General features: G+C 42.5%; 2 protein-coding genes across 4 annotated transcripts; one reads left to right on the top strand and one right to left on the bottom strand.

Moving 5' to 3' along the window:
• Positions 1-386: 386 nt before the first annotated feature.
• On the bottom strand, positions 387-9,236 carry LOC137878312 (protein Tob2). Of its 3 annotated transcripts, none has more exons than XM_068718577.1 (2): positions 9,146-9,236; positions 387-5,589 (listed from the first exon to the last, which is right to left on the bottom strand). In XM_068718577.1, exon 2 carries the CDS (start codon positions 5,377-5,379, stop codon positions 4,168-4,170), a length of 1,212 nt encoding a protein of 403 aa, XP_068574678.1. In that variant the 5' UTR covers positions 5,380-5,589; positions 9,146-9,236; the 3' UTR covers positions 387-4,167. The 3 variants fall into 3 exon arrangements, with proteins under 3 accessions (XP_068574678.1, XP_068574677.1, XP_068574676.1); XM_068718576.1 differs by lacking the exon at positions 9,146-9,236 and adding an exon at positions 8,642-9,044; XM_068718575.1 differs by lacking the exon at positions 9,146-9,236 and adding an exon at positions 8,646-9,044.
• A 1,300-nt stretch (positions 9,237-10,536) lies between these two features.
• On the top strand, positions 10,537-24,677 carry aco2 (aconitase 2, mitochondrial). Its single transcript, XM_068718268.1, has 18 exons — positions 10,537-10,608; positions 12,027-12,169; positions 12,644-12,902; positions 13,875-13,967; positions 14,171-14,329; positions 14,474-14,624; positions 14,766-14,870; positions 14,961-15,052; positions 15,966-16,071; positions 16,480-16,637; positions 16,814-16,887; positions 17,535-17,646; positions 17,858-18,040; positions 18,324-18,419; positions 18,584-18,775; positions 18,994-19,126; positions 20,713-20,834; positions 20,958-24,677. Exons 1-18 carry the CDS (start codon positions 10,537-10,539, stop codon positions 21,087-21,089), a joined length of 2,382 nt encoding a protein of 793 aa, XP_068574369.1. The 3' UTR covers positions 21,090-24,677.
• Positions 24,678-25,125: the final 448 nt, after the last annotated feature.

The raw sequence follows: 25,125 nt of genomic DNA, 5'->3' as shown, positions 1-25,125 counted from the left end.
TAGCGCAGGACGGACAGAAGGAGAGAGACAAGGGCGCTGGGTGATGAAATTTAAAGTAATATCTGCTGGGATGAGTCCAGCTGAGGTGGGTGGTGAGCAATCTGGCTCCTCACCATTTGAGAATTTCATCTTCGCTTTGAATTATTGATCAAACATCACTCGAGTTTGTTTACCGCAATAAGAGCTCCGGTATTTCAATGCGAGGCTTCTCCCAGGAACACACAGATAGTCTTTTTATAGTGTTTGATGTGCAGTATGTTCAACATCCACCAAGTACGACACACCAAGAGGTGAGAGGGAGCTGTGACCGAGCCGAAAAATGATTTCTCCCATCTTAGTCACATGGCTCTGCACACAAGGAGGATGACACAATCAGCTTATTTGCCATGCTTATTTTTGCCAATCTGTTTTTTTTTTTTATTACAAACTTAAAAAAGAATCTGATACAATAAGAAACTGCAGTAGTAACTCCCCATCCCCGGGGGGGCAGCACAGAAAACAGGTCATTGCATTTCAGTAGTGAAAGATTCATAACACATCTACAGGGTGTACAGATCAGATACAAAATAGGAAAAATAATAAAATACAGGCAAGAAAGAAAGCACTATATTTATACATCATCTGAACTTTTAATTATATCTATTTTAATCTTAAATGTTAAATTTTACATAGAAAATAAACTTCTTTTATGACAATGAAATATTCCAAAGTGCAAAATAAAACGCACACATCGATATAAGCAAAAGGACATCAGAATACAAAATTCTTGTTTTTCCTCCTCATTGATGTTCAACCCTGATTGTGGAATAGCCTGCGTTTAGAGTCGATCTGCGGCGTGTTTAAAACACCAAAGTGTTCTTTTCAAGTGGAAAACAAACCAGCATTCGCTCTTAAAAGATGAGAGGGCAAAACAGCTTTTACAGCAATCCCTCCCATCCTCGGATCTCTCACCTCAGGAGCCCGATTCGTACGCAGAGGAAATTTAACAACACACCTCGTTTGTTCGGAATAATCTGACAAATATGGAAAAAAGAAAGAAAAACGTTGTCACTTGGACTTTTTGGACATGCATGAGACTAAACATCTCTTTAACACACACACACACACACACACACACACACACACAAAAATGATGAGCGGTTTCCTCATGTATATTCCGCAGGCCATCTCAACCAGGGTTGACTAACAACACATCACATTCACAGCACATTCATCTCCTTTATCCTTCTTAAACCTGCCGTAACACTGTCTTCCTAAAGAGGAGATATACTGGATTTCTTTTTTTTTTTTTTCCCCATTCACGGGTGCAGAGAGGTAGAGACCCCTTGAATCCTTCAGGGTAATTTAAATTATGGCATTACATTGCACTGGAGAAGGGTGAGCATCTGTGTAAGCAAAAGACAGTCTGGGATATGGCTATAGTATCAGGACCAAAGGACCAGGCTGGTGGGGAGAAGAGAGCCCACTGAGAAAGAATGGAGGTGGGAGATATATATATATATATATATATATAATATGAGGGAGGTCAAAATATATATATATCTGGGTTTAGGTACTCTAGTAGCACAGACAAAAAAATGGGAGTTATTCAGTGTTGTTGACGAGAAATAGTTTAGAATAGTTTTTCAAACCCCCCCCAAAAAAACAAAAAACAAAACAGTGATGGACAATTATTCAGGGGAAAAATAAGCGTGGTGACCACAATATGCAGTGAATTCACATAAAAAAGGGGAAAATGGACATTGCACTGAAGAAGTTTTTTGGTTTAAATGTACTGCCTATGGGAGTAGTGTTGTCAGGCTGCCCTGGGAAAACTCTGAAAAAAAGTGTGATATCAGCCATCCTTTCCTACACAAACCCACTGTAAACATTCACATCTTAAGCTTCAAATCCAACTTGAAGAACGAATACATTTACCCGTCTTATTAGACAAATTCTGCACAAGGTACAATACACATTCAATACTTTATTCTGTACATCTTTTTATTTTTGTCTCAGTTTGCATATATTCATGTTATTTTCTGGAAAAATAACCTCGGCATGTAAGAAACTAAACAAAGAATCTGAACATAAGAACTTTGTATATACATATTCCTGGACTTGTCATGTCTTACTCATACAAATGTATGTGATCATTTTGCAAAAACAAAAATATAGAAATATTGGAAATAAATTACAAAACAAAACTATAAATCTTTCCCCTTTACGATTTGTACCTCTCCACCCATTCCCCTTGAAAAGAAAAAAAAAAAGAAATACAAACTCGCATGCGTATGACGAGCTGTCACATTGCAAAACCAGCGTGAGCACAAGTCAAGGGTCCACGGGTCATCTTATACAAAAACATCGACTTGAAAACATTCAAATAAACGGACACGACCAACTGCGCCTCCTCACCAGCATGATGCACTTGAATGCAAATTAAGCTCCCGTTTGAATCTCTAAAGCGTTTCATGATAGTTGAATAAAAATGTGCCATTTCCAAACAGAGGGCAAAGGAATGGTGAAAGCGCTCGTGTCTGTGGGCGACACACCGCCTCAGGAGCCCAGTAATAAAGTGCTGGACAGCTCGAATGGACATCTGAGAGTTACCCTTCCCTGCAGTGACTAACCGACAATCACGTGGACACGGCTGGTAAACAAACCATTGTTAGTAAAACAGCAGACTTCCAGAGATCTGACAAGCCATCCAATAAAAGCGACAAAAAAAGCTACAGACCAGTGAAAGAACATTCGCCTCTTTGTTCACATAACTGGGAAAAAAAAGAGACAGAGCAACCTGAACTGTACCATTCTGGTTTTTCCGTTGTTGGCAGCCACAGATCTCTGAAGAATCACAAGAGGAGGGAGAGAATAGTGTGAGCCTTTGGCTTCAATACCATTTAAGCTCACCAGAAACGTGTTCTGGGTTGCAAAGTGTCGCTCTCTGAGCCAATACAGCCTGGTAGCCACAGAGGCAACAGAACCCTCGAGCTGCTTCTCTCCCCCTCATTCGTTTTCTCCGGTCTTCCCTTCTCTCTCTCATCTCTCTCATCTCTCTCCCCCTTCCTGCAGAGGAAAACCTCTCCTTCATAGTCAAAGTCATACGAAGCAAATTATCACAATCCCTACTGCTTAACTGACACACACGCACACATTTCTGTGTGTGTGTGTCTCTCCATTTGAATACATGTGTGAAACCATAACATGCATCCCAGTCTGTATGATTGAGGTATCAGCGCGTCATCGTCATCTTAAAATACAAAGATTTACTTGTTTTTCACATTCACCAAGGTCTCCCTGACCTTCCCGGGCTGCAGTTTCCCCCCCGACAGATACAACATATTCTTATACATCACACTGCCTCAACACCCCGATGCTCTCTTTCTGCTCCCTCCACTGCTCTCACTTCCATTTAAACTCGTGTCATGTACACATTCCAGCTGACGATAAACTGCCTCCGATTTACGCCCGGCAACAACAACAGTGTCAAATTGTGCGTGCGCACGAGTGCCTTTCAAGGGGAACGGGCCCACCGTACAAACAATGAGTCTCTCCATCACGCTGACACACACACACACACACACACACACACACACACACACACACACACACACACACACACACACACACACACACACACACACACACACACACACACACACACACACCTCTCTGTATTTGTTGCAAGTAGGGCAGAGCAGATTGCAGAGCAAAGTGCTGAGCTTTTCCATAGCCGTCGCTCCCTGCAAGACTTGGCGAGGTCCTTTTTCACAGCATGACAGTGCAGTGCAAAATGGAGCTATACTACAGCCGGGTCCATTAAACAACAAGTCAAGAAAAAGAAAAAAGTCCCTCACATTAACATTCAATGCAAAAACAAATGATGAGATTGGCAACGACTCAAGGTAGAAAGGAACACCCCACCCCCACCCTACCCAGTCCTGTCAAAGCAAACACACAGAACGTGATGAGTAACGGCAACGGACTACAGGTCAGGGTGGGGTTGGGGGGGTAATGGAGGAACAAAACCAATCACATGAATTATTCAGTGGACGGGGTATTTTAAATCTTTGTAGTTCTAAACTTGTATTAGTATCAATTTCTTAGAAAAACTGAAAAGATCTGGAGCATCAATGTCCAAACCCACCTCCTCCTACAACAGTTGTTAGCGTTACAAATGAAGGCTTAGTTGGCCAGCACGACAGGCTGGAAGGACTGGCTAGGATATTGCAGGTTGTAGCTTCCTAAACCCTCGACGAATGGCGGCTTCTCCATGTAGGGGATTCCTCCGTTGCTGCCAATGATGCCCACACTCTGGGCAGGGGGAGGGCTGGAGAACGGGTCAAAGGACGGATGGGTGTTGAGGGCGTGGGGGGGTTGGAACGGGCTAGCAAGCGGCTGCATTGGCTGGGCGTCGGCATCAAAGTAAAGGGGGCCCGGGGATCCTGGGTAGACAAACTCTTTGGCGTTGGGGGAGAGCTGGCTGGCGATGGGGCCTCCGAGCGAGTGCAAGGAGAGAGACAGGGGCTTGTGCTTGAGCAGCTCTGGTGCTGAGATGGTGGTGGGAGAGCGGGTGAGCATCCTCTGGGCAGGCGCTATGGCAGCTCCGGGGCCGGCCGCCGACCCGGCCCCGCTGCACTTCTTCATCTTGGTCGAGCCGAATTTGGTGGCGGCGAAGCTGGCGGTGGTGAACGTGATGGGCTGAGGACGGGCGGCGGGGAGAGCGGAGGGCGGCTGCTGAGCGGAGAGGTAGGGCAGCCCGCCGCTGGGCGGAGAAGGGGTCGAGGTGTTCGAGGAGTGGGCTGCGGGGTCGGTGGGCGTGGTGGAGCTGGGGTAACTGAAGAGCCCGGGGCAGGACTGGGCAGACAGAGGGGTGGGAGAGCTGGAGAGCGACGGCATGAGGGCAGGAGACGCCTGGCTTCCAATTGGCACGAACACCTGAGCGTCTGGGTTAAAGCCCAGACTCTTGGCCTCCTCCGCCTCTGCGTCTCCTTTGCCCTCTCTGATCACCCCCTCGGCCCTCTCGCTGTCACAGCCGAGGCCCGGAGGGTCCTCCAGGTAGAGGACCTTTACTGCCCCCTTCTCCCCGATCTGGTAGGATACCTCGTAAGGGTCAATCCACACGCTTAGCTCTGCAGGGACATTTGCTCGCACTTCCTCCGTGTCCAGTCCACTCCTCTTGGCGGCCAACTCCACCACGGGGTCCCTTGGCGCTCCCAGGTGAATGCAGCGGAAGGCTGAGCCCCTGAGAGGTGCTTCAGGGTACCAGTGGCCCTCAAAACGAGACATCAGTATCCTCTCCAGCTCCTCACCGAACAGGTCAGCTCGACGCCGAGGCAGCTTGTTGTACAGGTAGGACACGATGAAGTTGAGGGCGACCTTCACCTCCAGATGCATGGCTGCACCAGGTCAGCACCGCCCTGACAGCAAAGTGATCGAGGTGACGCTGAGGCAACGAAACAGTGACAAGGAGTTCTTCCTCTGGCTTATTGTAACGTGTAGGATTCTTTTAGTGTCACCATGGTAAAGGCACCTTGAAGGCGGGGGCAGCAAGTTGCAGGCCGACTTTTGTCCTTACAGATATGTAACAATGTTGTCAGGTCCCAACTGTGGAGAAGGAAACAGAAGAAAGCCGTTATTTTACTATTTTACATGGAAAGAACCAGAGGAAGAATTAAGGAGAGATCAAAGGAAATGGATCAAAAACAAAGAGGGGAAGACACTGCTATCCAGCTGTAGACGACTAATCATGTTTAATAGATATAGAAAGCAGAGCAAACAGACCTTCTCGGTAACTAATTGTAGCTCATCATGTTACACATGTAAGCAAATATTATTGACACGTTTGTTTTTGTCTGAACACAGCACTAAAATATATCAGAACTTGCATATTAATGCTATTTGCCAGTTGTTTCAACTATTGCAATTTTTCAAAAATTTAAAAAAAAATACGCACAGACTGCATCACAGTAAAGAAAGGCTGCCAATCAAGGTACATTGGTCACAATAAACTAACAGAAACTTGTGAGATCCTGTTGGAGCGGTTTGGTAAATGTATCAGTCAAGTGGGACGCTTCACTGATTTACATAATTATTTGAATGGCACACTCAAGCCTCCATATAGCTATATCATTGATCTGATGAAAGCAAGGGATATTCACGTCTGCATGCATGAGACCAGTGGAAGTGTCACGGCTTAATACGCTTTGGAGAGAGAGAGATATTTATGCTGACCTGTGAGGGCAAACATTCAAATAAAAAAAATTTAAAATGGACAATTTGTTGAGAAGTGCCTTTGAAACCATCATAACTAGATTCAGCTCACCATAATGGCTTTAGGAATCAAATTGTTTAAAGACAGGATAGCAAAAATATAGTATATTTGTTAGATGTGTGATGAAGGGAAAATATCAGTTTCACTGAGGCTACATATTTTTTAAAGAAGTGAGCAAATTAACTTACACCATCACTATTTTTATTCAATAACACACAGCAATTATACGCATTTTATATTTTGCTTTCATCGACTGCAGGATCTACTGACGGATGCAACAGATGCCGTGTTGTGGGCTTCATAAATCCTTCATAATCTGAATCCCATGGAGTGCTTCCTGCTTAATGCTTTCACATAGTCAAACAGGGTCCATTCCCCCCATGCAGAGTCAAACCGAATGAACAATTACATGCTAAAAAAAAGAAGAAGAACATAATCAAAACAATAAAACCACAAGACTCACGAAGAAAGAGGTGTAAAATGGCAGGGCAGTTGGTCGACTTCCCAGAACACCATTTCCCACCATGCAGTGCGTGCAATAACCCCCTCCCCTCCCCCCATTGGCATACACACACGCGCACACACACACACACACACACACACACACACACACACACACACACACACACACACACACACACACACACACACACACACACACACACACACACACACACACACACACACACACACACACACACACACACACACAAACAATTCACTCACATTCACTTCCCTGCCAGATGGGGCTTCGGCGGCTAAGATTAGGAAGACGCCTCCGATTAAAGACAATTCTAATGTTATTACAGATAAAGCTGCACAGGCTGGACGCAGGGCTGTGGGAGTGACATTTCAAGACGAGATTTACATTTCCCCTATCGCATGAAAAAGGTGACATTGAAGAAAAAAATGGGGGTTGGTTGGAATGGGCTATAAATAGGGCCCCATTTTGCATCATCTATGGTGCAAATTCCTCTTCACCACCTGAGTTCAAAGTGAGTGGAGGTGACTGTAGAAAATGGGATCTTTGAGCACAGGAGGTCCATCACCTGCAACAGCCATCGTCACTAGAAACCTTGTGTGCACACGCAGCTAAGCTACCTACAGCAGCATTTCTCTCATTATAAAGAGGCAACAGCAGGATACACAAGATGTCCAATGTCATCCAATGACATTAAAGGAATAGCTCAGTTAATAGGTGCAGATGTGTTGCTGTTGGAGTGCAATAAATGCTCCAAATCATAAAGCACAGCTTGAAATTTCAATAAAAAAAACAATCCTCCCCAAATCTTTTATGTTCATAAATCCCCTCTGCTGTGCTCATATTTGTATTCTTCACCTGCAGATTTGGGACACGGCTTGAAAAAAAAAAAAAAAAAAGGAGCTAGATTCATTTTTATAGGCCTGTTGTTGCGGGTCAGAGCAACGGCAGGCTCTACGGTGCTATTTTTGTTTACATCGACTCATTATCAGAGCCGCAAATGTGTGGCACTGTGTGCTGCAAAGTATCCACTGTATGTCAGCTTTGATCTATTTAAGCACCACATCTACGGTGAGCTTACAAGTAGCACAAGCTAATGTGCAATGTATACAACAGACATATGAAAGCAAAAGGGCCTTAAGAGAGATTAGAACTGAGGGATAAGCACAACATATAGAGAGGCCTGTGCTGAACGGAGTGGTCCCCACACACATGAAACCTCAATACAACAACACGTGATATTATCAGGATTTTATTCCTTTGTTACAAAAAGGCCCCTCACTCCAATTTCCTCCCATTAGAACTTTAAACAGATTGATGTTTATAGAACTCTTTGAATTGGGAATATGTTGCACATCTACCAGATGCCAAATAATGGAGGTAAATGTGCAAGACAAGGTTGAGATTGGAGAAATATCCTCCTGTGTGATGACAAGCTCGGATAATAAGGGGACAGGATCTACCTGGGGATTACTGCCATATGTCAAGTCAAAAGGCACTGGAGCAGAAAGGACACTGGTTCAGCTGACACCCGTGTCAAATTGTCGCTGTAAATTAAAGGATAAGGCTAATTAAGTGGAGAACCAGTATGTGCTCACTGAGCATTGAAGAGGAGAGCATCTCCTCGGCATAAACAACACCGTCAAACACCGTATAAAATGGAAAATACCCATGACAGCTGAGCAGACTGGGTCACTTCAGCTAATACATAACGGGCTAAGACGAAAACAAAAGCGGAGTCTTCAATCAATGGCTGAACCAGTGCAGTCATTCATTTCAGTCAGAGCATTTTTCCCAAGAAAGAAGACATCAACACACAGCAACATGCTGCTGGCAATGAACACGCCTGTGTATTTAAATAGAATTAACCTATTTCATGCACCGGCTGACATTTAATTACTCACCTACCGTCACTGATGCACTAGCTCCACTTGTACTCCAGCGTTTCTGTTATAATTCCCTTGTGTTGTCTCGGATTTCAGGCGGATGTGTCGAGTCGGTGATTCAGATGCTGACCACTAGATATTTTTCACCTTATTGTAGAATGTCTTAACTGCCGCCCCAATTCTCAAATGGCCAAAGGGTTTCCCAGTTTGTCTTCAGCTGACAGTTTGCATGGAGGGTCCAGAGAAACTTTACTGTTTGACAACCCGGCGTATTTATACAGGGTGACTCGCCCACACGGCCGTGACGGCAGGGACTACTTTCTTCATATTATAGTAGCTGCTGCTTTATTATTCCATATAACGGCATTAATGCATTATGTTCCCCTCTCAACACACCATTAATGTCATCTCCATGCACATTATCTATATTATTATTAACCAGGGGATACGGTTTTTAAAACAACAACAACAACAACAACAACAACAACAACACTTAAAACTAAAAGATAACTGTTCACTCACTCGTCACTTTCTAGACAATGTGTCAATTCATTGTCTTCCTCGAAAAACAGCGACCAAAAAAATCAGAAAATGAGGCCGTATCTTCTCTATGTTTACCTTGCGGGCTCTAGTTTAATTGGCGGAGGGATATTTGTAGTTTTCTGTGGTGCTGAACAATTTGCTAAAAATACAAGCGGTGATAGCAACAGAGTCTCTATTGGCTGAGATGGGGGAGGACCATCAGATTATTGGGCTGCATCGTCCACTCAGCAGCGAAAGAGACCTGATATTCACCAGGGGCTTGTGGGAGATGGTGTTCTTATCACTAAATGGTGTGTGTGGTAATGAGAGTGTTAAGTTATAAGACGTGCTTTGGGGTATTTTGAAGTATTGTCTGATGGATTAGAGGTAGAGAAAATTATCAAAATAGGATAGGGTTGAAATGACGCACCAATGGACCACATGGTACAAAGCCCAAATATATTTTTTACATTTGCTTACTTCAGTGTCCTCCAGCCAAGGTTATGCTGTGCTTTTATGCAATTAGTGTCTAATATTGCATTAAACTATGAAAAGATACTCATTATATTGATATCATATTATATGTGATAGCATGCTATTTATTATATTCCGTTATAAATATGGTGTTAAGTAAGTATTGAGAACTTTACTGAAGAAAATAAGTAATACCACACTCTGTAGGATGGTAAATTCTGAAAACTGACATATTATATAAATGTAGTGGGGTAAAATGACAAAATTCTCCTCTGAAAGGAAGTTCAGTAGGAGTATAAAGTAACACGTAATTAAAATACCTTGTTTTGCCTAGTTGCCTGTTTATAGTCATCTATACAGGTGGGATTTATATTAAATTTAGATGTTATCCACGTTATCAGGATACTGGCATATATAAGTCATGTAACAACCTAATAGAGAAATCAGAGAAAGACTGTTGGAAGGGAATATAACTGATGTTTATGTCTCATCAATACGTTTATGGAATAATAACCAAACATTATTGTTATTATTACTACAACTACTATTACTAATAACAGTGAGAGATGTTTTGGGGCGATCGTAGCTCACGGGGTAGAGAGGGTTGTCCGGTCGATCCTTGGCTGCTACTAGATCTGTGCCGAAGTGTCTCTGAGCAAAACACTGAACCTCTAACTGCTCCCCGGGCGCCTATAATGGGCAGCCCACTGCTCCCTACATAGGGATGGGTCAAATGCAGAGAACTTTTCAACAAATTTCCCCTTGCGGGACACATATTATTATATTATTTTTAATGATATTGACAATATTCTATTTTAATTATAAAAACATTGGCTTCATTATATTTAATAATATTATTATTATTAATATTTTGTATTTATTATTTAATAAAATAATCCTTAAGCCTGTTACGTCACATGAGGGCGACACACTCATCTTTGTCAGTGAACAAAATGGCGTCTTACTGCTTAACTGTCTCTAGACTGCGGGTAAGAAAACGTTATTTTACTCTTTCAGAGTTTGTAAATGCCTTGCTATCAAGTACATGTGTGACAACAGACATGTTATGTCGTGTAGTAAAGCCGCCATTGCTTACGTTTGACGGACGACGGGTAAATGTAGAGTAGAGCGCGCACCGAGCCGCTCGAGTCAGGTCACGGTGTCCTCGCTTGACTCACGACAGCGACGCATTCTAACGGTTATAAACTATTTCCGACCTTACAGCAACCACTATTATACCGTATTATTGTTAATAGCAGTGTCAAGTTCAGTCAACAATCAATGAATAGAGTTTAAAAACGTCTCTAGGTGCCCTGATGTTTGCAAGGTGATCGCAAGGTTACAGAGAAAGAAGACGGAAATGGTTGCCAGAGTAAAGTGGTTGAGTTGTCTGAGTTTATGATTTACCATATTAGATCATAAACTCGTATTACCTCCTTCAGCCAACATTTATGAGAGGATGCCATTGTCTTTTCTTTTTTTTTTTTTTTCTTTTTTTTTTACATTTAAGGAGAAACAATTGACAATATGTAAAAGGCCACTGTCCTCAGTCTCACCTTTTTAATCACATTTTTAGTCTCTTATTTAAGTCGCGGTAGATAGGATATTACTGCATTGAATTGACATTTATAAAAACTATGCATTCAAACGGGTTCTTTATGAACCACTTGCACTTGTTAGCTGTTACTTTCAAAATAAGTGTCCGAAACACTGAACTTGCTGCCCAGTAGTGTGTCAGTGTGAGGGAATCTGAGCAAATGTTTACTGCAGCTGGTTTATTTACACAGATCTGGTTTGTAGTTAATAGTGTTCCTCTGATCTACTTTGCCTGTTCCCTCTAGTGCTTGTACATAGTAAACAGTGTACTGTATCAGTCAGTAACAGCCTAGTAGGTGAGGCTACCCACTGAAATATGAGCTCTATAAACTTTCACCCAGTTTTTTCTGAGCACAGTGACTTTCCACTGAATATCAACACTGAGGGTCAGATAGTAAGTGAGCATAGCATCCCTTATGTATTACCTACTATCACTCATTGGCATGGGTATAATAATAATATTATTATAGCTTGCTTTGCTCGTAGTGGCAAATTACCTCAACTATTACAAATTTAGTTAATTGAAGTTATTGAAAGAAAGATCTTGAAAGGCTTCATACCGTCTGATATTGCTATAGCAGGAAGATTTGGGCAGTATTTTAACAGCCTGTACTCATTACTAGCGTAAACAAAATCCTGACATTCAAATTCAGTCTCTACGATACAGCACAATTTTTTTTTTGAATTGCCTCCGTTTCCCCTTCATAGTTATTATGTAACACAAAACTGAATGTGTTAGTCGTCAACTGCACAGTAAAACATTGTTTACCGTGTTATTTCTCAAAACTGTCTTCTGTTTCCTCTGGTCTAGCTGGCCCTTGGAACCGGGGCAAGGCGTATTCATGTCTCCGCGGCCTTCAGCGCCAAGGCCAAGGTGGCCATGAGCCGCTTTGAGCCCGGCTCCAGCATTAACTATGAGAAGATGCACGAGAACATCAACATTGTGCGCAGGAGGTCAGCAGTTTCCCGTCTCAGAAATACACATGAACATACAGAGTCCTTGTTGATTACAGTTTGGTTCACGAGGAATGGCTGGTGTTTGTTACAGCTGCACAGTTAATCTTAGCGTTAACCACAGTGTTGACTTGTGAGACCCAGCAGGGCCCACGGAGCTAACTTTAGACGTCCTGGTGTTCCTCTCTCACTGAGCTTACCACATGCTGTCATCCAGGAATAGGAAAATCCTTTTGTGTGGCTGTTATATGACTATTATATGAAAAGTTAAAGTGTTTGGTGTCCTGATAAGTTTATTTTTGGTGTTGAGGGCTTTTTTCATGGTTCTTTGCAACAGACAAGACAGAAGGACACTGCAAGAACACTTAAAATACATTTGTATAGATATTACAAGATTTTAGCTTATAGTATTTACAATTCATGTCCAGCACAACACAATTTCTACCGCATGTTTCCATTAATCCACGCCACCAGGCTCAGTAGGCCTCTCACTCTGTCGGAGAAGATTGTGTATGGTCACCTGGATGATCCAGCAGGGCAGGATATCGGCCGCGGCCGCACCTATCTGCGCCTGCGTCCAGACCGCGTGGCTATGCAGGATGCTACTGCTCAGATGGCAATGCTTCAGTTCATCAGCAGCGGTCTGTCCAGGGTGGCGGTTCCCTCCACCATCCACTGTGATCACCTGATCGAGGCTCAGATCAGAGGGCCTGAGGACCTGCAAAGGGCCAAGGTTAGGACAGATTGAGTATTATACACAACATATTGTACATATATTTTTATGGTACGGTCATCGGTTGCAAATTGACATCAGAAGTAGGGTTGCAAAATTCTGGGAATTGTCAAGGTGTAAACTTTCCATGGGAATTTATGGGAAGAAACAGAAAATAAAGTAAAATAAAATGTAAATATAGGGGTTATCTGCCCAGGCTGTATTTACCACATCATATGCAGATGTAAACAATACAACAAACATATTCTGTTCATTTACCAACTAAATCTTTTAATTTGTCAATTACCTACTGTGTGAAATGTACCATGTAGTTAGCTAGCAGGTTAACTCATGGGGAAAGGTACTTTGAGAATTTGAGCCAACAATGCAGGCTGTGTGCAACCTTAGGATTTAAAGTAAACAACTAATTCATAAAAGAAATGTTTTTAAAATGTAAGAAACTTCTCAATTAGCATGCTCAATGAAGCTACAGCCAACATGGTAACAGCTAGCTAGCAAAAAACTAGCAGAGAGAAGTCATAAACTGTGTACTTTGTACTTTCTGCTGGTTAACTGAATTATCATAAAGAAATATAATATATTCACTCCCGTAATAAAACCTAAACTGACATCATGTCATTTGATTCAGCCAATGCAGTAGTGTTGGCAGCAGTGTGGGCTGCACATGTGATGGGAGAATGCACTGTGCATGCAGAGGGTTGTAATTTTACTGGCAAATGATCTGTACATGTGATGGAAGAGTGGCTGCTGAGTGCAGTGCATGGTTACAATCCCATTCAATGATTATACTTTTAACCAAAACATGCCATAAGACCTAGTGTTTTTATCTTTTGGACAGTTTGAGGAAATTGTCTGTTGAATTACAGTATTCAGGCTTAAGTGTTGCAGCCACGTATATTATGTTATGGTTCCATCAAGGAATCTCCAGTATCATAAATGACTATAACTCTTCCACATTCACCCTTCACACAGGAAGTAAATGAGGAGGTGTACAACTTTCTTGCCACTGCTGCTGCCAAATATGGGGTAGGCTTCTGGAAACCCGGATCAGGGATCATCCATCAGGTACAGTACACTGATTTTATAACGGTGCTATAAATGGCTTTTCTAATGCTAGAACATGTGTTTTGCATATTGTTGTTTCTCTTGGATGTTTGACCTTCACTTTACAGAAAAGTAGTCCATTTCAAATAGCAGTCTGTTCGAAATTGTATGTCCCAAGGAAAAAATGTGTGGCTGACTGTGAATGTCCCTTTTTATTTGGACAGATCATCCTGGAGAACTATGCCTATCCTGGAGTGATGCTGATTGGTACAGACTCCCACACTCCCAATGGCGGTGGCCTGGGGTCCATCTGTATTGGAGTGGGTGGAGCTGATGCCGTGGATGTCATGGCTGGAATCCCTTGGGAGCTCAAGTGCCCTAATGTGAGTTCTCAACACCTGAAATCTTGTAAATTAATTTTAATTTCATGAGCAGTTTCAACTCGATGCTCAACCACTTAATGTCTCCACATATGTTTCAATCAGTTTGTTTTGTTTAAGCCTGTGTGGTTTGTTTTTTTCCTTCAGGTGATTGGAGTGAAGCTGACAGGAAGCTTGTCTGGCTGGACCTCTCCGAAGGATGTCATCCTGAAGGTGGCTGGCATCCTGACTGTGAAGGGCGGAACTGGAGCCATTGTGGAGTATTATGGGCCCGGAGTTGACTCCATCTCCTGCACTGGTAAGGATGAGATACAATACGAGACCTGAAATGCTGGTGGAAGACATTCTCTGTGTTTACATTCGAAAGTCAAAGACAGGAGACGGCGCAGTATATATATATATATATATACATGGGTAAAGTGACACTCTATTTTTTCAGGAATGGCCACTATCTGTAACATGGGTGCTGAGATTGGAGCCACTACGTCCATCTTCCCCTACAACCACCGCATGAAGACCTACATGGAGAAAACTGGCCGTGGAGGTCAGTCTCCTACCGTTGGCCTCTTGTCTGTTTAGTCTTTATTCACTGTGTCTTACCTCCAACTATGTCCCCTTCTTCATCCCCTCTCAGAGATTTCTGCTGTGGCTGATCAGTTCAAAGATGACTTGGTCCCAGATAATGGCTGTGAATACGACCAGGTCATAGAGATTAACCTGAGCGAGGTGAGTCAAAACATCGGTCGCGTCGGCATGTCCAAATCCATCCTACATACTAATTTGTTACTGTCGTACTAATAGTCATGGTATAGTGCTGCTTCAGAGGTATACAAAGAACTCTGTATACTTTGCAATTTTGCAATGGTCAAAACAGACTTTAGGATGTCCAAACGACCAATATTTTCTGGAGCAGTCTTTCACCACCTGCCACAAATAGTTTAATTATTTTCCAGCTGTGAACAGCTTCTCCACTTCCTTTGTGCATTGCACTGTGAGAGAATAATATCCATCAACAGCACACTGTATTTAGTATGCATGAGGCATGTTTAAGTATTATTCTTTTAGTCATTTTTCCAATGTGAATACAATACAAACATACCTAGAATCAGGATGATGAATGGATTTAAGTCCTACCACCATAAAACATGTGAGGCTCACTATGTTGTCATTGTGACATCAGTCTGTGTGTGGACACAGGAGGTCAGGAGTTACAGTGTTATGTATTAGATAATCTGATTAGGGTGTGCTACGTTAAGACAAGCATGTCATTATAGAAACCTGTTAATTAAAACATTGATTAGCTTAATTAATGACCTATATACTGACACTGGGTGGTAAACCAAGAATTTGTTTAATGCTGGTATGTTAAGTAAATGCTTTCCTGAGAAGATTTCAAGTGCTGTTCACAAAAAAATAAAATAATAATACAGCACCCACTTGTCATTTAGTCATGTACCGTCGCTTTGTCTTGTTTTTGGTATCATGTGGTTATAATGGTGCATTAGGCAGCTTAATTGTGCTTTTTAATATTTTTTTATATATATATATATATATATATATATATATTATAGCAAACATGTCCCACATTTAGTCAAATTGTGATGTTGCTTCATTAAGCGTGGTTTCCCTCTTCTCACAGTTGAAGCCCCACATCAACGGACCGTTCACCCCTGACCTGGCTCACCCTGTGTCTCAGATCGGAGCGACGGCTAAGAAGAACGGCTGGCCCCTGGAGGTTAAAGTTGGTCAGTATTTGTGACACAGCTGTATTATCTTACAAGTGTCCATGTTTTTAATGCTTTGTCTCGAGAAATTGGATATTTCTTTTTTTTTTTTTGTTCCTGCGAACTGTGTTGTTGACAAGATATGATCAGGTCACATTACAGCCCTGTCATGCGGTCCTCCAAAGTATGTAAACTACTGAGTGCAATATAATTCCAATCATTGACAGAATGATGAGATTATGATGATTAAGATTTGTTATTACAGACTTGCTTGTCTTTTGTGTGTTTTCCTCTTCAACAATTTTCCTCTCATATCATATACAAATTTAGATGAATACTTCCAACCTGCCACTGTAACTGTATACACATTCACTTTAGTTTTCTTGTTCTCAGTTCTCCTCTTACAAACATTGAACTTGACTCCTGCAGGTCTGATCGGCAGCTGCACCAACTCGAGCTACGAGGACATGGGCAGGGCGGCCTCTCTGGCCAAGCAGGCTCTGGATAAAGGCATGAAGTGCAAGGCCCAGTTCACAGTCACCCCTGGCTCTGAGCAGATCCGCGCCACTATCGAGAGAGATGGATATGTGAGTCAGAACCTCCCCAACATTAAGCGAGTGTCCCATAGCATATTGCCAGCTTGTTTCCTGTTTTTTTTCAGCTGTTTTTTTCTTTTTACACATAATACATTTATATAATTGTGTGTGTTTGAAGATGCAGGAAATAATTTATTTTTAAAATGTTCATGTTTTCCCTCTTTCAGGTCAAGATCCTGAGTGATGTTGGTGGAATCGTCCTCGCCAATGCGTGTGGACCCTGCATTGGACAGTGGGACAGGTATGAACCTCATTTGTAATTGGCTAATTGTGCCCCATTGGTAGCAGGGTCATGGCAGTTGATTAGTCTGTTCTGCCAATGCTTTGGTCCAAAATATCTCAACAACCACTGGCCAGATTGCCACGACATTTTGCAGAAGTATCTCCAGATGTTGATTTTGGAGTATTTCCTCTTTACCAACACTGGTTCTTGACTGGATTTCCATTAAATGTACTGTGAATATTTACATGAATACTACTGTTCATGCTCATCAGAACAATTTTGGATGTTTGATCAAATTTCTTGTGTGCTCAATCAGAGGCCACAATGACACATTTATATATAGTGAATCTTATAGGCAGATTGTCATGAGATTTACTCATTTATTCTTCCAAGAGAATGAACCCTTTAATGGCTCTTCCTCTAGTAAAGCTGTAAGAACAGGGAAATCGTCAAAATATTGTTCGTTCCAACACTTTCATATTGTTGCATGTAAGGTACACTGCAGTCTGGTAGCAGGCCGGTAGACTTTTAGTCTTGTAAACTGATATGAAACAGGTGGCTCACCGCACAAAAGTATCAAAGATCAAACTAACCTTCCTCACTCAGAGGAATTCTTTTGACACAATGCATCAGACTAACATGCTCTGTGTTTTCACTTTCTTCAGGAAGGATGTGAAAAAAGGAGAGAAGAATACGATTGTCACGTCCTACAACAGGAACTTCACCGCTAGGAACGACGCTAACCCAGCTACTCATGCTTTCGTCACCTCTCCTGAGGTAAGAAGTACTAACGGTTGAACACCAAGCAAAAAAACCCACACTCAGCAATTCATAATTACACGGGCATCAATAGACAGACTTACAGTAGCTCACGCATACAGCATAGTGGCTGTGTGGAGGACTTGACAATGGCATTCTTATTTTTGTTTCCCTCGATGGCTTTTTGACATTTGCTCACCTTAAATGCCTCTTCTGTGATTCAATGTAGATCGTCACTGCCATGGCGATCGCCGGGACCCTCGACTTCGACCCAGAGACCGACTACCTGACCGCTCCAAATGGAGAGAAGTTCAAGCTGGAGGCCCCCACCGGTGACGAGCTCCCCTCAAAAGACTTCGACCCGGGCCAGGACACCTACCAGTACCCCCCCGCCGAGAGCAGCTCAGTAATGGTATTTTTGATTATTTAATTTTTTTTAAAGATGCAGTATCTGATCCCAACTATAAAACAGACTTTTAGTGAGCTGAGTTTGAACCAGCACAAGAAACAGCTTGGTCAAGGCTTGTTTTAATAGAAAAGGTGTAATGTGACAGTTGTCTAGACAGAAAAAGACACCAACATTTTTTTGATGTATAAATAAAACTCTGTTTGTTCTGGAAGTTGTCTGCCTCACTATCATTTGAAAATATTCTTGGAAGAACATTTACATCTTACCCTGATTTGATGTTGTTCAGGTGAACGTGAGCCCCTCCAGCAACCGTCTGCAGCTTCTGGAGCCCTTCGACAGGTGGCACGGAAAAGACTTGGAGGACATGAGGATCCTCATCAAGGTGAGCAGTGCAGATTACAAGACTTATATTATATTATATTACATTATCATGTTTTAGCTCATTCTTTCCCAACTCCACTGAATTATTTAAATGTTGTGTTTAACAGTGATTGTTTATTATCTGTTACGTAACTTCCTGTCCTCTCTTTGCCTCCGCTGCTGTAGGTGAAGGGAAAGTGCACCACTGACCACATCAGCGCTGCCGGGCCCTGGCTGAAATTCCGCGGTCACCTGGACAACATCTCCAACAATATGCTGATTGGTGCAGTCAACATTGACAATGACGGCGTCAACAAGGTCAAGAACCTGCTGACGGGAGAGTTCGGAGGTGTGCCTGATGTGGCCCGCCACTACAAGGTGAGTGTGATGGGACATGTCCGTTGATGAACTGAACATTATAACCGTGAACCTATATGAAGACATGATCTATTGCAGGACTGTTGTATTAGACTGCGTTAGTTTTAGCTTTGCATATTTTTCCAGCAACCTATCTCCTCCATGGGACTTTACTTGTCTTCTCTGTACTCGTCCTGACAGCAGTTAAAATGTTTTCTTTGTTTAACTGTATAATCCAGGCCAATGGAGTGAACTGGGTGGTGGTTGGAGATGAGAACTACGGAGAAGGGTCCAGTAGAGAGCACGCTGCCCTAGAACCACGACACCTTGGAGGACGAGCCATTATCGTCAAAAGCTTTGCCAGAATCCACGGTAAGTTTCAGAGCACAGACACAGACACCGACACAAACGCTGAAAGGAATTATGGTGTTCATGTGTTTCTTTTAATGACAACAGTCAATATAACAACTGAACAATTATTTGAACTGTACATTGAACTAAACATCGGAACATTTCTTTTTATGACAATTATCCACAAAGTGTGCAGCTTTTGTCACTGCAGTGTATCTTTCTGGGCTTCTGGAAGAACATTTCCAGAGCCTCTTGATATGGGAAGTCAGAAACATCTGGCCCATTTATCGAGATCCGCATGCAGACTATTGCGGATGTTTGTCTTGACCTGCAAATACATTAACTGTTAGGCTTTAAAAGTGATAGCTGATAGCTTAAAATAGTGATAGCTTAAAGCAGTAAATCCCATTGTGAAAAGTATTTATTACCCTGTTCATGGTTGAGTCCCTCTCGCAGTTTACACTGCTGACCGGGACCGTCAATGGAAGCCAGCAGGCTCATAGTCGGGTACAGGACACCAAACTCCTCATATTTTGAGGACAGTTCAGACAGTATGGCCAGCTGTGTCTTGGTCTCCTTGAAAGAGACCCATTCTTCAAAGACTGTGCCAAAATCGACACAGGAACAAAACTTCTCTACCAGTATCCTCATCCTCCTTGTGTGTGCAGTGTCGTAAGGGAGCTACTCCGGCTGCTACTCGCAGGAGAGCGAGTGTTAGCATCTTCACCACCCTGGGAGCTTTTAAAAAAACGCAGATATTGTTGTCTGCTTTTCAGTTGGTTGACGCAACATATTTTCCGACACTCGCTCTCTGTCCGCTGGTGGGAGTGTGCTCGTGTGTGTGTGTGTGTGTGTGTGTGTGTGTGTGTGTGTGTGAGCGCACGTCGTGATGTGTGTGTGTGTGTGTGTGTGTGTGTGTGTGTGTGTGTGTGTGTGTGTGAGCGCACGTCGTGATGTGTGTGTGTGTGTGTGTGTGTGTGTGTGTGTGTGTGTGTGTGTGAGCGCACGTCGTGATGTGTGTGTGTGCGCGCACGTGAGTGTGTGCACATCGGGCCGGAACTCCACTGTGTGCGATACAGAGAGCAGAGGAGAATTGTAAACGCGCAGCCATGTAGAGACAGAAATGACATGCCGTCGTATAAATAAGATAAGGCTATTTAGTTTGTGTAAAGGTGTACCTTGACCTGTTCTATAGCAAAGGTAACCTTAAATGACTTCTGTTGTGATCTGGCGCTAAAATTAACTTAACCTTCAAGGGGGGGCGGGGGGCCCCCCTGGTATAATGGTAGGGGAAACACTGAAATGCTGTTGCGTGTAGTTGATAGTTTGCATGTCTGTCTACAAAGCGTTTTGTCTTGACTAATAAGATTTCCAATCACATGAATTCTGTGTAAATGGAACGGCTAATTCCTCATGAGAACTGGAGCTATTAAATAACAACCAGAGACACTTGCTCACATGCTTTAATCTCTGTGACCTCGTATTACTGTGTAACAGATATACTCCTGACAGACGAGGAGCCCCTCTCTGGTTACCTGATGGAAATACAGTGTGAGTCAGTGTGTTGCCATTACGTCTCATTTTTCCATCTGTTTTTTCCTCCTCAGAGACTAATCTGAAGAAGCAGGGCCTGCTGCCTCTGACTTTTGCCGACCCCCACGACTACGACAAAATTCGCCCCGATGACAAGATTTCAATCAATGGGCTGCAAACCCTTGTTCCCGGCAAGGTGAGGAATATTCTGCACTAATGAAACACTGATCCAAAGGACAGCCGAGCTTCTCTTAACGTTACGTTGAAGATGAACTAGATAAATGTTTGACACATGATCTCGTTTGCCTCCTACCTCCAGGCCCTGACGGCAGTAATCAAGCACAGCGATGGCAGCCAGGAGTCTATCACTCTAAACCACACCTTCAATGAGACGCAGATCGAGTGGTTCAAGGCCGGCTCCGCTCTCAACAGGATGAAGGAGCTCCAGTAATTGGTGGAGAGGGGGGAGGTGGGGCCTGTAGGGGTCGCTGAGGGGCCTTGGCGTGGGTTAAGAAAGGGAGAAATGTGGGCCTAGAGAGGGGGCTTCACAAACAGGAAGACACATTGTGAACGGTAGATGGTAACCAGACTTGTTCGTGTTAACGTTGGTTTAGGGGACAGCTGTAGTCATGCTCAGTTAAAGACAACACACACACACACACACACACACACACACACACACACACAAGGTCGCTGTACAGATGAAAAGCGCACACACACATACACACGAGCACGTACATGCACAGACAGGACTACTGTGAAAGCTCTCCCCGATGACAGGCAGAATCACACAAACGCACTCAAACGATCACACGTAATCGAAGTTTAGCAGTGTGTGTCTTTAATAGGCAGCATCGTTTTCACCGGCAGCACTGCTCGGTTTAAAATCAGATTCGTTGAGCTTAGTTGTTCATTGAGTGTTGCCCTGCAGCGTTCAGCTGATTCATACACAGACGCTCATCTTTCTCTATGAAACGTAGCAGTTATTCTCCAAATTATGTGAAAATACAGGCTGGTGGAAGCACTAACATAAAGCATGATTCATTGTCAGCTACACTATATACACCCTTTTAATGTCCGTATCCAGCAGTATACAAACCTGATGCAGCTCCTGAATTAATAAAGTTAAATGCACTGTTTGTCTCCAAAATAGTTTCCATCCAAACAGCTTAATAAGCTCACTGTGTTCAACTCGCATGAATGTTCTTTTCCTTCATTTCCTCCAGAACATCTTTCCCACATGCTCTCTATCATTATAATGCACCAAATGGTGATGAACTCCACTAGTCGTCTTTTAATTTCCTGCTGTAGAAAGCTGCTAGAATTGCCATTATTGACTTAAACGAGCGTTCCCTACACTGTAAACAATCTACCCGGCACACTTATTTACTGTAGCGCGGTATCCTTGAAATCCCATCAGCCCCTGCACTGTCATTGGAGCCCAGTCTGCATCACTCAGTCTGAGACCTTGTGTTTTTCATGCTGCTGCTGTTGTTGCACTTTTTATTTTGTGCTTACCCAGACTGCTACATTTCGGCCAACATGTGAATCTGCGTTCACTCCCCGCTGCTCTTCCATTGGTTGCTTGCTCGTTCTGTCATTTTGTATGATATAACACCCCATTGTGTGAAAACTTGGGACTAGGACACCCAACCACAACACATACTGCCATTGTGTTAGCGCTAGCCTTGCGTGTGCGTGCGTGCGTGCGTGCGTGCGTGCGTGCGTGTGAGATGCATGGTTGTTTTTATTGGGTTGAAATCGGTCTGTGTTTGCATCTGTGTGTCCCTCTTAGCTCATCCTGTCTCTCTTGTTGATCTCACCAGGCTGGTTCATGGAGTCCAAACCACAACCTGAAATGTTTGGGGACATAGGCTGTAATCAAATTTGTATTGCTAGAAATCTAAGCAACATTTTTTATGTACATTCTGGTGTAGCATATAGACACAGGAACTCTTCTGTGCCCATAGGAAATTGCAGCATAACTGCATCACGAAAAGTCAGCTGCGATGTCCAGAGAAAGCTCTTCTCTTTGATAGTCGGTCTTTAATCTCATCGTTCCAATGAAATCCTCTGGAACAAAGCTTCACAGACGTTCTGTTGTTGTGGTTTCTCTGTGTTAAAGTTTTTCAGTTTGTCCTCATTATCATCTTGGAGTTGCCAGCGTGTGAAATTGCCTCGTGTAGCTGCAATGGGAGATGACACGATGCGTTTGTCTTGGCATTGAATGTTTTTCTTCAGGTTGAGTTTCGGCCCTCCATAGCATGAGGCCTGCTGTCTTCTTACACACACTAACGCACAATCTAGTGTCCAGATGCCTGTACACTAGCACTTTGTAGAGTTAGGAAAGTAGTGTTAGGTGTGCTTCCTTTATTCTCTGCAAACATTTTACCCTTCAGCGCTCATCTCTGTTGTGTGTGTGTGTGACTCTGTAGGACTGACATGCAACTTGTGATGTTCATTATTGATACACAAGTTTTGAGACTGTAGAAACGTATTCAACATCATTCTTGTTTTAAGTCTCGCCATGATGTAGACCTAGAATGCGCCACTGAAACGGTCTGGTTATATATTTTTGTGGGCTTAGGGATGTTTGAGGTCATTGTTGCTATGTTTTGCGTGGGATTACGCTGTTTAGCTCTCATCATCTAGAGAGTCTTTAAATCCGTCACGTCGTCATTGTTCAGTCTAAAAAGACATCGCTTTAGATTGATAATTACAGTTACTGAGTTAAATCCCTATGTACTAAAAAAAGACCTGTGTGTAAATGATGTGATATATATATAGCTGCACTTTGTATAGGGGTGTGTACAGAAATGATAAAATAATTATATAGATATATATATATATATATATAAATAAAGACAAAGAGAGAGAGAGCAAGTAACATGCTGTGTGCTGCCTGTCTAAATGAGAGCTGTTAACTCTGTTTGTGACGACTCGTAACATAACGTCATGAAAAGGTGTCCCCTCTGGTCTTCATTGACCTAATGGTTTCACAAAGTTTTGGGTCGTGGGTGAAATTAATGCACAGATACTAGATTGTAGCTTTCGCTTGCTGCTGGGCTTCTACGGTGAAGAGGGGCTTGTAATTCCTAGGTAGGTGACTCCTGGTGGCTTTGTGTATATTTCTTTATCGTTTAGTTTTAGTTTTGTTGAAATCATTTTCAGGGACAGAGGTGATTGGAAACCGCTGCAGCCCAAATTTAAAGACGTTTTGGACATGAATGAGAACGTGAAGGGGTTATCTGTTCATAAATTCAACATTTTGAGAACCATCATGTGTTCATGCCCTCTTTAAAACCATCACTTCGATGGTTAGACACTCCTCACCACTGTATCAGATTTATTGCCAAAGATGCCTAATGGAAACACTGACATGTTGAGAAGTAATGGCTATCCGTAAGTTGTGTTTGAGAAATCATTATTATTATGTGATCTTTCAAACAAATCACCGTGTGTATAATGATCTGATTACGTACAGGGTGTTGTTACCTACAGCATTCACCAGGATCAATGTTTATCGGTAAAACATCTTAAAAAGTACTGATTCGTTTAATAGTCCTTCGTCCTCCGTCAGCACATTTAAAACAGCCGCGTGAGAAGCAGTTTGCTCATTCTGTGATGTACGACGATGCTTTGATGTTCACGACTTTTAAAAAGCGCTACTGTAGAGTGACAAATCAAATGGTGTTAATGAAAGCATGCCTATTGTGTCATTTTGTACTCAGGTGTGCTCTGTTTGGCTTCCTCTGATGTGTGTAAAGACAATTTTACAACATGCTTCACTTAATCAAATAAACAGCAAATACAATTGGAATATAAACAGCTGTTTTATTATAGTGATGATTCCCCTCACACTCTGGTTTCAGCATTAAACTTTTTAAAAGTAGACGATTCAAAAAGCCTGCCGTTGTATTGCTTGAGAGGTTGAAAATATCTTGACATTAACAAAATAACCAGTAAATTAATAAAGATAAAATTGTGAAGTGAATGTATTCGTGGTTTGATTTGGTCAATGAAATAAATAATAAGCTCATGTGATTGTCAGTCATGTGGTGTTACAGGCTTCTAGCACCTGAGGAAGAGTTTGCTTCAGTAGTTGGTTGCTGCCCTGGTGTGCTTCTTAAGAAGTCCAACAGGCTGCGATTCTCACATTCATTATATCAGCTATATTTATATTATGGTAACATTCATCTGTCACTTGCAGTTTCAAAACAACAACCACAGCTTTGAAATATCAACCTGAATACTCACATACCTCTACATATTTCTGTGTATACATAGATTCTGTGTATTATATAATTATTTTTAACATTCATATATGAAATTCCAATGAATCACGTTGCCACACCAATAAAAGACAATATCTACTGTGCATAGTTAACTTAAAATTGTATAAGGAAATATGTCTGGAAATATTTAGGCTAGATATAAACTAAGCTTGTGATTTTAGTAATTCAGATCAGAAAAAAAGTAATGTTATT

The sequence above is a fragment of the Cebidichthys violaceus genome, unplaced genomic scaffold (genome assembly GCF_023349555.1).
Source record: "Cebidichthys violaceus isolate CVI_PGR_0920_01 unplaced genomic scaffold, fCebVio1.0.p SCAF_23, whole genome shotgun sequence".
Lineage (NCBI taxonomy): Eukaryota > Metazoa > Chordata > Actinopteri > Perciformes > Stichaeidae > Cebidichthys > Cebidichthys violaceus.
Note: the sequence above shows the minus strand (reverse complement) of the source record. Positions and strands in the feature narration are given on the sequence as shown.

Bases quoted from the DNA above. Each gene is read 5' to 3' on its own strand.
- aco2 (XM_068718268.1), top strand. From the start codon at position 10,537: ATGAGGGCGACACACTCATCTTTGTCAGTGAACAAAATGGCGTCTTAC. The intron at 18,776-18,993 runs GTGAGTGTGATG...TGTATAATCCAG, and splicing joins ATGTGGCCCGCCACTACAAG to GCCAATGGAGTGAACTGGGT. The intron at 20,835-20,957 runs GTGAGGAATATT...TCCTACCTCCAG, and splicing joins AAACCCTTGTTCCCGGCAAG to GCCCTGACGGCAGTAATCAA.
- LOC137878312 (XM_068718577.1), bottom strand. From the start codon at position 5,379: ATGCATCTGGAGGTGAAGGTCGCCCTCAACTTCATCGTGTCCTACCTG.